Here is a 12381-nt window from a genome sequence, read left to right on the forward strand (position 1 = left end):
CCACTATGATGACTAGAATTGGAAGAAAATTGCTGCTGAGGATGTAATTGGCACAGCTGATGAAATCTGAACCTAGACTATATGTTAAATAATATTGTGTTGACGTTGTTTGCTGAATTTGGTAATCGTACAGTCGTTATATGGGCTTCCTCGGTGGCTCAGCGGTAAAGAATCCACCTACAAGGCAGGAGCTTCAGGAAACACAGGTTCAGTCCCTGGACTGGGAGGAACCCCTGGCAGAGAGCATGGCAGCCCACTCCAATATTCTTGCCTGGAGAATCCCATGGACAGAGGAGCCTGGCAGGCTGCAGCCCATAGGATCGCAGAGTCAGACACGACTTGTTACTGAGCACGCAAGCACTGAGATTATATGAGAATGTTATTCTTAGAAAATCCGTGCTGAAGAAGTCAAAAGTAGAGGATCATGATATCTGCCAAATACTTTCAAATAATTCAGGCAAAAAATAGAGAAAGGGCAAGAGAGATTGAGAGAGAAAGCAAGATATAAGGGTATACAAAATTTCATTGCACTGTTTCTGCATATTTTCTGTAAATTTGGAATGCTTTCCAATAAGTAGTTTAAAAGTTATAGTCAAGAAGATCTCATTCACTTATCAGGTTCACCCTCTGGTCCTGGTGTCATCTGTTTCCTCCAGTGCACATACATGCACTGGTATCATATATGAACACTGGTATCATATACGAACACTGGTATCGTATAAGGCTTCCCTAGTGGTCTCTGTTTCCACTTGAATGGTGAGCAATCTAGGTCTTACACTTTACATTCTGTCAATCACTTCGGATTTGCACTTAGACTCATAGTAGGTATTTAATCAGAATTTGTGGTTGAAGGAGTTTATGCACATATGTACACACACAGCATGTAGTATCTGCACATATGCAAGCAACAGGCCCTACACACACACACACACACACACGCACACACACACACACACCCCGCAACACAAATGTGGGCATTCAGTCAACCCATTTTCCCTACCCCTCTCTCACGGTCATTTCTATCACCCTCCTACCTCCCTCCACCTTCCAGGACACAGTGAAAGTGAGAAGACCCCCCTGGCAGGGGCAGATGAAAAGACAGTAGAGCAGTAGGTGAAGGGAATGAAGAGGTGGAGGCTTCCAGCTATAAAATAAAGAAGTCTCAGGAGTGTAATGTACACACAGGGAATATAGTCAATAATGTTGTAATGATTCCTAATGGTGATGGATGACAATTGGTCTTTAAGTGGTCATCATTTCATAATGTATAAAAATATTGGACCACTCTGTTGTATACCTGAAACTAATTTAATGTTGTATATTAATGATAATTCAATGAACAAAAGTTGGTAGTGCAGACCAAACCCCAGATGGCTGGCTACATTTTCCATGCCCCCTCCTTCTTGATGCTTTGGATCTAACAATTGGCCTCAGGCTGCCCCAGGTCCTGGGAGGGTGAAGCTGACGGTGAGGTGGGGAGGGCTGCCCCCCTCCATGAGTGCTACTCTGATCTTTCCCAGACAGATACCTTCACCATCTATGCCATTGATCTGGGGCCCCTGACCAAAATTCGGATTCGCCATGACAACTCAGGCAACAGACCAGGCTGGTTCCTGGACAGAATAGACGTCACTGACATGAACAATGAGATCACGTGAGTGGGACTGGAGGGGAGGGAGAGGAGGTCATGCCTGCCACTAAGATATGGAAAGAAGGGTAGGTGTGGGGTGGCTGTGATGGGTGAGGAGAGAGGGTGGCTAGGATGTGGATTTGGCCCATGGAGCTGGCTGGATGGGCAATGCCTCCCTCCCTTCCCTCTCCTTGGGCTGCCCCTCAGCTGCTTGCCCTGCCAGGCGTGCAGTCTAGTAGAACATCTGATCCAGTTCTTTAAGTCCATCACTTCAGAAAGTCAGGTCTTCTATTCCAGCCCTGGCCCAATCTCCATGCCCAGACTTACTATTCACAAGTCTCTCCATGTATAAAGTGACTTCCAGGACATGACTTTAATGTTCTAGACTGGGAATAAGGAAACTTATTCTGTAAAGTGAAAGTGAAGTCGCTCAGTTGTGTCCGACTCTTTGCAACGCGTGGACTGTAGCCCATCAAGCTCCTCCGTCCGTGGAATTCTCCAGGCAAGCATACTGGAGTGGGTTGCCATTTCCTTCTCCAATTCTGTAAAGGCCAGATAGTAAATATTTTAGGCCATTTGGTCTCTGTTTCAATTGTTCAGCTTTGCCTTTGCTGCAGAAGAGTAGCCATAGATGATACCTAAGTGAATGGATTTTATTTAAGCTGGTTGATTTTTTTTTTTTTTTAAGTTAGAGTAGTCAGGAACTGGACTTCCCTGGTGGCTCAGCAGTAAAGAATTTGCCTGCCAATGCAGGAGACGTGAGTTTGATCCCTTGGTTGGGAAGATCCCCTGGAGGAGGAAATGGCAACCCTCTCCAGTATTCTTGCCTGGGAAATCCCATGGACAGAGGAGACTGGTGGTCTACAGTCCATAGAGTTACAAAGAGTTGGACATGACTTAACAACTCAGCAGCAACAACAGCAAAGTAAATGGATGTGTCTGTGTTCCATGAAAACTTCATTCATGGGCACTGCAACTTGAATTCCATGTAATTTTCACATGTCACAAAAACTATTTTTGTTTATATTGTTTTCAACCATTTAAAGATGTGAAACCTTTGCTTGGGTACATAAGTGTGGTGGGCTAGATTTGGCTCACAGGCCATAGCTTCGTGGCCCCTGCTCCAGATTCACAGCTACCCCCCAGGAGGTAGGGTGGGAAAGGGATCTTGTTCTCCTGATAGGTGAAGGAACCACACCCCAGGGAGGGGAGGCTGTAGCCCCAGCGTCAGTTTGTGCCAGAGCCAGGACCAGAACTCCAGACCATCAGAGATGAATCTGGTGTGTTCCCACCATTAGGCTACATTGCCTTTTGAACAAGAGGAGTCAGGGCAATAGACATGGAAGAACACCTGGAGCTGTTGGGGGCAGGGGCACAGCGGAGGGCAGAGAGGGAAGCGGGCAAGATCTTGAGAGGTCTGTGGAGCTGCTGAGGGCCTGCCAGTGCCCAGAATGTCGAGGGCACTTAAGAAATAAATGTTTGGATTAAACAACATCTTGGCCTGGTATCTCTTGAAACATTCCCTGCTCTGTGCAAGGTAGGGGTGGATGGAGGTAACCCCATCTTCCACCTCAACCCTGCCCCACCAGCCCAAGAGATTACTCCAGATGCGGACACTAAGGAACAGCTCACATACAGCCCAGTGTCATGGATTTCCATGAGGTCACATGAGGTCCCCGTGATGGCAGAGAAGGGCTGTGGGACAAGCCCACGCTGGGAACCAGGGTCCTCACCTAGGGTAGGTGCTCTGCGAGAAACTCACCAGGTCACCCTGGACAAGTTACTACACCATCTTTATCAAAACTTTTTATTTTATATTGCAGTATAGTTGATTAACAATGATGTATTCGTTACAGGTGTACAGCAAAGTGATTCAGTTATACCCATACAACTATCCATTCTTTTTCAAATACTTTTCCCATTCAGGTTAGTAGACTGAGTTTCCTGTGCTATATAGTAGCTCCTTATTGGTTATCTATTTTAAATATAATGGTGTGTACATGTCAATCCCAAACTCCATCTTCATGAGCTTTCATTTGCTCTTCTGATAAATGGGTTTAAAGATAATAGCCCAACTTACATCTCAAGATGGTCTCAAAATCTAAAGAAAGCATTTAATCTTGACAAAGACAAAGTGCTCCAAAAAATAATGTAAGGACAGGGACAAACTGGGAACATCCCGTGCAGCCTGGTTAGGGTCGGTGAACTCTGTTCAGTTGATTTGGCATCTCTGGGCCAGCCCAACATACTTGAAAATTATTGCAGCTCTATAATCTGTTTTAATTTCTGTCCATACTTGTCTTCTTTCATTATTAAGAATATTAGCTGTTCTTACCGTTTCAAATTAAGACATTGGGTGACTTTTTTAAAAACCCTGTTGGAATTTTGATCATTTTGCTGTTAAATGTATGTGCAGAGAATTGCACATTTAGACCATGAAGGGCTCCCCCAGGCACACATTTCTGTCTCTCCAGGTGCTCCTTGAGTATCTCAGTCAGGCCATTTTCTACACATTTTCTACACTTGCTTCACACAGGCTACAGGTTCCTGTTACATTTGCTCAAGTGTCTTATATCTTTATCACTTTTGTGATGGACCCTTCTCATCACTCCTCTCTCCTTTTCCCCGCCCTTACTTTTTCCTTCCTCCACTCCTTCCTTGTTCGTGTTGCATGGTTTCTTTACTTTGTTTTGTTGGTATTGAAGCAGCCGTAAGGGCTCTGTGCTCAGCTGGCTCCAGCCATGGGCGAGCAGAGAGCGACTCTGAGCAAAGCCTGCCCTGGGAGAGAGATGTAAAACCGTGGCCATTCGTTGGAAGCAGAATGAGGGCAGTGAGTCTTCTCTCTCGCGGAGAGGCACTGTCTTCTCAAGAGCGCCATGACCTGCCATGACCTTTGTTAGCTCAGGAATAAGACCCCTGCGGCCAGAAGGGTGAAGGCACACTGAGCTGTTCTGGACACGGTCACTGGTCTCCTTGCAGGCTGGGTGCCCGTATCTCCTCTCTGCCGCTCCCCACCCCTCCGTCCATTGCCCCTTCTGTCAGAAAAGCTGTCAGATGACCCTCCCCATCTTCAGCACCTTCTGGTCAAAGCCTCCTGGCTGGCCCCTCCACCTCACTCAGGCCCTGCCTGTGTCTGCAGCTGTCCAGACCCCCAGGGCAAGTGCCTTCTCTGCTCACGCTGCGCAGAGGCTCCTGGGTCTGTCACAGTAAGAGCGAGAGCATGTCCAGTGGCCGGTCCCACCCCTTTGGCTCACTCCTTGCTGTTCCTTGAAGCCAGCAGACGTGGTCCCCCCTCAGGGCCTTTGCATGTGCTGTCCCCTCCCTACCCTGCTGGCTCGCTCATCCTTTGTCTAGGTAGGTCTCTGCTTAGGTCCCACCGGCTCAGCGAGGCCCCACTCCCAGCCCTGGACCTTTTATTCTTCCTCCTCTGTTTACTTTCCCCACATCACTGACTTACAATACACTGCTCCATTTAGTCATTCTTCCTCTCCCTGATATAGAATATGAGGTCCCCTGAATGAAGAAATAACTTCATCTGTTTTGTTCGCTGCTGTGTCTGCCCCTCACCACCCAGTCCCTAGAAGAGTGCCCAGCACGTAATAGGCACACCATCGATACTTATTAAGTCAACTAATAGATAAAATTACGCTTGATGTGTTCATTCATTCATTCACTCAACAAACACGAGCCATGCTAAGTGCTGCCAGCTAAGCAACTGGCTCAGACACCACCTCTGAAGAGCAGAAACCTATGATGGGAGGTACTTCAGGTTTAATTCCTTTCTCTTCCTTCCACTCTTTGCCTGTGTGGCCTGGGCAGTCACCTCTTGAGTCTCAGTTCTTCCATCCATACAATGGGCATAAAGAAACTCTTTCACAAAATCATTGCAAGGACTAAGTGAGGTACTGTGTGTCAGGGGGCCCAACATCCAGTAAAAGGCAGTATCTGTTCTTTCCCTGAATAAGAAGGTTCCAGTGAGTCAACATCTGAAAGTGGCCAGACAGCTAGGAAATGGGGCAGGAGAATGTGCTGGGTGGTTGAGGAGCTGACAGCCAGGGGGGCAGGAACAGCACAGGGACTGCAGGGCAAGCAGGTGCTGGTGGTCTCCACGTGGTAACCTGGAACATTGAGGGGACTGGGGAGGAGGGTGTGATGGCAGGGGATCAGGCTGCTCTTTTATCCAAGGTGGCATCCAGATGTGCCTTTATGAAGAAGCAGCTCTTGGATGTCTGAGTGCTTGAAACAGGGCATTAAAAGCAGTTGGAAAATTATCAGGGAAATGCAAATCAAGACCACAGTGAGGTACCATTTCACACCAGTCAGAATGGCTGCTATCCAAAAGTCTACAAGCAATAAATGCTGGAGAGGGTGTGGAGAAAAGGGAAGCCTCTTACACTGTTGGTGGGAATGTAAACTAGTACAGCCACTATGGAGAACAGTGTGGAGATTCCTTAAAAAATTGCAAATAGAACTGCCTTATGACCCAGTAATCCCACTGCTGGGCATATGCATGGAAGAAACCAGAATTGAAAGAGACACGTGTACCCCAATGTTCATCGCAGCACTGTTTATAATAGCTAGGACATGGAAGCAACCTAGATGTCCATCAGCAGATGAATGGATAAGAAAGCTGTGGTACATATACACAATGGAGTATTACTCAGCCATTAAAAAGAATATATTTGAATCAGTTCTAATGAGGTGGATGAAACTGGAGCCTATTATACAGAGTGAAGCCAGAAAGAAAAACACCGATACAGTATACTGACATATATATGGAATATGGAATTTAGAAAGATGGTAATGATAACCCTGTATGCGAGACAGCAAAAGAGACACAGATGTATAGAACGGACTTTTGGACTCTGTGGGAGAGGAAGAGGGTGGGACGATTTGGGAGAATGGCATTGAAACATGTATACTATCATGTAAGAAACGAATCGCCAGTCTATGTTCGATACAGGTTACAGGATGCTTGGGGCTGGTGCATGGGGATAATCCAGAGAGATGATATGGGGTGGGAGGTGGGAGGGGGGTTCAGGATTGGGAACACATGTACACCCATGGCTGTTAAAGTATTTTAAAAAATTAAAAAAAAATATGTACCTTTATGAAAAAGCAGCTCTTGGATGTTTGAGTGCTTGAAACAGAGGGCATTAAAAGCAGTTGGAAAATGTGATTCAGGTGGCACAGAGGTGGAGAGCCAGGGGGCACATACGGGATGCAGGGGGTCACTGTGTTTTTCTTGGGCATGAGGATCATGGAGGATAGGAAACAGGAGAAGAACACTGGAGAGGGCGGCAAGACAGGGTGAAGGGTCTCAAAAGCCACACTGAGAACACATCCAGGCTCCTGGCTGGCGGCATTCCATGGGCACCCTACTGAAGCTGAGCATGGGAGCTGGGGGGAAGGAGCAGGGAGACGTCAGCTGCTGTCAGGCCTCCTCGGGAGATGCTTTCTGAGCAGAAAGGCTCGAGAGAGGGTGTGATGCCTAGAGCCCCTGCCGCTGCCGTGAGGTCACCCAGACAGAGCCACAGTGGCCCCAGGGGTCTGATGTGCAGAGCTGGACAGATTCAGCGGAGCGTCAGCAGGACCCCTGCGAGCCCTTCTGGCCTCTGAGACCATTGCTCTGGAGGGCAGCTGAGTCTGAGCTCGAAACCCCAGGAAGAGGGGACTGGGGGAAGTGGAGGCCAAAGATTTATTGATCTGCAACTCAATTGCAGAAAAAAAAAAAAGAATAATTATTTTCCAAATAGAGAGTGCTTGAGGTCTTTTAGAGGAGTCTCAAGCTGTCAGGGTCCATGATCGAATGATGTGGAAAGTCTTTTTAATGGTGGTTTGCAGCTGTGGATGGCTCTGAGTGCGTTGTCCTGGGGTCTGAGGTCTCCCATGGGTTGACCGGGGCTCTACCCACAGACTCACATCCTCTCATATAAGGAGGCCGCTAGTCCCTTGGGCAGGGAGAAAACTGTGAAGTTGAGACAGTTTGTCTGGGGACTCTAGCCTGGGAGGCTCCACCACTGGCCTCTCTGGAAAAAAACACTTAAAAAGTGTCAGGTTGAGGTTCACGTTGACAGTCCCATCACACTTGGAATGAGGAGAGCCGGACCTCTCCTCTCACAGCCTCTGCTCAGACACTTTCTGAGCCTTTGGGTGACATCAGGCACCGTATTCTAAGAAGCCTGATGGAAACGAGAAAATGCATCTTCAAGAAAAGAATAGTGGCTGATTAAGACACCCAGGAGTTGTGGCAGGAATTCTGAAGGAGGAATTAAGAACGTTTCACCTGAAGAAGGCATGATGCTTTTCGATTCCATTGATTCCTGTGGTGCCCAGGTATGCCAGTGACTGTGGACAGCAAGGGGTGAGGAGACTCTGAGCTCGTGGGGTGTTCAGTTTGCCTGACTTCTGGCAGAGGCACTTTAAATACATGCTCCTGGGCAAACTCTTCCTTTCTCATCACTTCAGCGACATTTTATTTGACAATCATGTCCATGTGGTATCCCAAGTTGTATCAGTCAGAATAGGCTAAGTTCTGCTAGATAACAAGTAGCCCTAAAATGTCAGTGGCCTCACACAATGGGAGCTTAGTTCTTGCTCATGACACGTGTCATGGGGGGAAGGGATCAGGGGCGTGTATGTTGAGAATCACTGAGATCTCTCAGACATCCAGGCTGGTGGAGGCTTTTCCTCAGTGTGTTTCCATGCTCTTCCTTACAGTGGAAGGAGATGTGACCGACTGTGCACTGGCTCTTAAAGACCCCTTACAGCCCGGAGATTGCAAGTACATTAGCAAACACTTAAAAATTCAAAGTCCTCCTCGCCTCTAAAGCTATGAATCTCTGATGTTTTCTTTTCTGAATACATAACAGAAATGGACTGACATTTGGGAGTGTGTTGTCTTGAATTAGGGCGTCTTTGTTAAGTCCTTCTCTCTGCTGCTTCCTCGCCCCCTTCCTTGTTGACTAACTGAGATTTGCCACATCTTCCTTCCTCCTCTAATACTTTAGCTTTTTTTATATATAGATCTGCAATAAAATCAAATCACTCAACTTCAGAGAGGAAGAAAGCAAATGCCACAGAAGTTAGGAATGTATTTAGTGTTCTGAGCTCTGTCCACACTCGATCAGATAGGCTTTTTCCACCTCTGGTTTGAGCTCTAAGACATAGATTCCTGTTCTGATTGATCTCATAAGACCCTGAATTGTGAAAGACAGATGTTATTCTTGAATTCCATTACAAGTGGCAAATATGTTGGGTGGGCTTTCCAGCGAGGGTTGATCAAAAAGTTTGAATTATTTTCCTCCGTAAGTTTCACCTAACAGGAAGATATTCTCCAAAACCCCTCACTCCTCCAGGATTTGGGGCGGGGGGGCAGTGTGAGGTTCACAGAATGTTGAAACAGAAAAGACCTGACAGATGATTTCATCCAGCCTTAAGTGATGAAACTTGGGGTGCAGGGGCCACGCAGCATGTTAGGGGAAGACCACAGGCGCACATCCAGAGTCCCTGAGCCCCAGACCCATTCTGCTGTCACTGTGCTCTTCCTGTAACACCAGTGGGCATATCTGATGAGCTTCAGCCTTTACGCACAAAATGGGAAAGGCCACGCATTAAATACATTTTACAGGTTTCAGTGTGCAATCCGCTCATTCCAGTTTTACTTTCAAGTGAAACTCAACCTTTTAGAGGCCCCGAGCTTTGCTTCCACACTCAGTTTAAACCTCCTGTTGACCCCAGCTCTGCCTATTCCTTCCATTGCCCTGGCTGGAGTGGTGGGTACCCGGCCAGAACACCTGCACGCCTCTCTTCTCCTTCGCTCCTAAAAAACAGCCACCTAGTGCCCTCCCCAGGCCCCCTGGAGCAGGATTTATTCCTCCTGTGGGAGGAAGGGGAGGACACTGGCCCAGAGGTCCAGGCCTCCGCTAGACCTCCTGTGGGTGCTTGTTGACATCATTGGGGGTGGAGGCTAAACGGCCGGCACTCAGGCCCGTCCGACCTCTGTCTCCGGTTCTCCCCCCAGGGAGCGGGATCCGGAGGCTCAGGCCCGCGATGCTGCTGCAGTGGGGGTGCTGAGCACCTCTAACTTCTCCGAGCAGGTATCTCAAAGACAGCAAGGGTGATGCGCCCAGAAGACAGGCGCTGATGCTTGCGCATGCGCTCTTCGCGGGTGTGGGAGGGCTTGCCCGCGCCCCTTTCTGTCTTGCTGACTGTTCTGTCTCCTAGTATAAGTCTCTCCAGCTCCTTATGCCTCTGTCTCCTTCTGTCTCTGTCCTCCTCCAGCCTCCCACACTCTCATTACTCCTCCGCGGCCCCAACCCCACTCTTTTCTTTATTTCTGTCTCTCTCCCTTAATTGGCCATAATTTAGAACTAAAGCCTATTATTCAAAAATTATTTGGTTGAAGAAAAATTTAACTTTTCCATTCATACATTTAAAAGGCTGAAAAGTGGAACAATATGCATTTTTCACTTAAACACTAATTTCAAAGCAATTTGGTTTGTCTCTCTCAAGGCTGAGCTCCTCCCACCCTTTAAATCTATATCCCTCGATGCATAGCTATGGGGGGGGGGGGCTTCCCTGATAGCTCAGTTGGTAAAGAATTTGCCTGCAATGCAGGAGACCCCCCGTTCGATTCCTGGGTGGGGAAGATCCGCTGGAGAAGGGATAGGCTACCCATTCCAGTATTCTTGGGCTTCCCTGGTGGCTCAGCTGCTGAAGAATCTGCCTGCAATGGGGGAGATCTGGGTTCGATCCCTGGGTTGGGAAGATCCCCTGGAGAAGAGAATGGCTACCCGCTCCAGTATTCTGGCCTGGAGAATTCCATGGCCTGTTCAGTCCATGGGGTTGCAAAGAGCTGGACATGACTGAGTGACTTTCACTTTCACTTTCGAAGCACAGTTGCACCTCCACGCCACTGGCCCTGCTCCTCTCACACGCTGATGGGAGGCAGTAAGGCCTGTAGGAGGGTGTGGGGCTCAGAAAGGGATGAGACCCCCAGTCTACACTGTTCCCAGCCTCTCCAGACTTTGATCCGTCTCTGAATGCATCTTATGCACCTGGACAGTGGTAGGGATGGGGTGCAGCAGCCCCAACTTAGAGTTGGTCTGTCCCCAAACCCTCTGAGTTGTTCTGCGAGCCCAGGGGCCCAATGGTGAACTGTCCATCCCACAGCCTCCAGAAATCCCAGGCTTGGGCTGAAGACAAAGAAAGGAAGTATCACCATACCATCGTCATCATCATTACTATCAAAGTATTAGTGAATTTTTAACCAAGAATGTACCAAGAGCCAGGCAATTTAAGCACTTAAAAATGTTTAACTCATGTAATTCTCACCACTGCCTTTGAAATAGGCAACATTATCCTCATTCTATAGAGGGTTGCCAGATAAAATATAGAATGGCCACTTAAATTTGAAAGTCAGATAAGCAAAAGAATAATATTTTAGTATAAGTGTGTCCCAAATATTATTCCTTCAGTTCAGTTCAGTCGCTCAGTCGTGTCCGACTCATATTATTCCTTGCTCATCTAAAATTCCAATTTAACTGGGAGTCCTGTGATTCTGCAGGCTAAATCTGACAACTCTCACAGAAAGAGTTGTAAAGAAACTTGTTCAGTCTCACGGGACCGTTAAGTGGCAGAGCCAGGATTCAAACCCAGTCTGGCTCTAGAGGCGAGTCCTTAGTCCCCACTCTCTGCTGCTTCTCCCAGCCCTCGTCCTGCCTTCCCTTCCATCCCAGCTCCTCCCTTGTACTGGGTTCAGCCTCTCCACTGAGGAGTCTAACTTGGACCTCCCTTCCCTGGATGGTGTCCGCTGTCTGCTGTGCCAGCTCCTTAAAGGTCATATTCTTTGAATCTTTCAGGTCATATTCTTTGACTCTTTGGATCATTCCATTACAATCCTTTAGGTATGAAACACCTGCTGTGTACAGTATTCTCTGCCAAAGTAGCTCTGGCTAATAGATTGATTCTAGAAAAGGCCAGAACAATCCCCAGAAACCCCTCTTTCTATAGATTCCTCCTATGTGACCCTGATTCCAGGCACTGTTAACACAGCCTTTTTCCATGTGGTGTACGGAAACCACATCCCATGTTTGTCATCTACTCCAGGCAAGCATAGACTTCCAGGCAAACTGGATTCCCTTGTAGCTCAGTTGGTAAAGAATCTGCCTGCAAAGCAGGAGAGCTGAGTTTGATCCCTGGGTTGGGAAGATCCCCTCTAGTAGGAAATGGCAACCCACTCCGGTATTCTTGTCTGGGAAAACCCATAGACAGAGGAGCCAGGCAGGCTACAGTCCATGGGGTCACAAGAGTCGGACACAACTTAGCGGCTAAACCATCACCAGGCAAGCAACTAGTGGGGTGATTCCTAGGTAGGATGGGAGGGCAGTGCTGGGGGGTGGGGGCAGATAGGGGAGCATTTGGGCCCCATGAGGGCCTCTTGTGTCTCAGCAATGACTGCTCTTTCATGAGACCTTCTCAAAGAGACATTCCCAAACTTTCCCTATTCCCCTCCTGCACAGGTACTACTTCCCGTGCCAACGCTGGCTGGCCGTGGAGGAGGACGATGGCCAGCTGTCCAGGGAGCTGTTGCCAGTGGACGAATCCTATGTGCTGCCACCAAGCAAGGAGGAGGGCGGGGGAAGTGGTGACAACACCCCCCTCGACAACCTGGCCCTGGAGCAGAAAGGTTTCCTAAACTAGAGCTGATTTCTTCCCTCCAGCGCCCCTCCCCTCTGTCTTTCCCCAAC

General features: G+C 48.1%; 1 protein-coding gene across 2 annotated transcripts in view; it reads left to right on the forward strand.

Moving 5' to 3' along the window:
* The window catches only part of LOXHD1 (lipoxygenase homology PLAT domains 1), a 198251-nt gene that overhangs the window by 109173 nt on the left and 76697 nt on the right, over positions 1 to 12381 (forward strand). For both annotated transcript variants that reach the window (XM_040264546.1, XM_040264547.1), the window contains exons 21-22: positions 1521 to 1654; positions 12154 to 12320. In XM_040264546.1, coding sequence (XP_040120480.1) covers positions 1521 to 1654; positions 12154 to 12320 — 301 coding nt within the window. The remainder of the gene's footprint in view (positions 1 to 1520; positions 1655 to 12153; positions 12321 to 12381) is intronic.

This window comes from Oryx dammah, unplaced genomic scaffold (genome assembly GCF_014754425.2).
Source record: "Oryx dammah isolate SB20612 unplaced genomic scaffold, SCBI_Odam_1.1 HiC_scaffold_22, whole genome shotgun sequence".
NCBI classification, from domain to species: Eukaryota; Metazoa; Chordata; class Mammalia; order Artiodactyla; family Bovidae; genus Oryx; species Oryx dammah.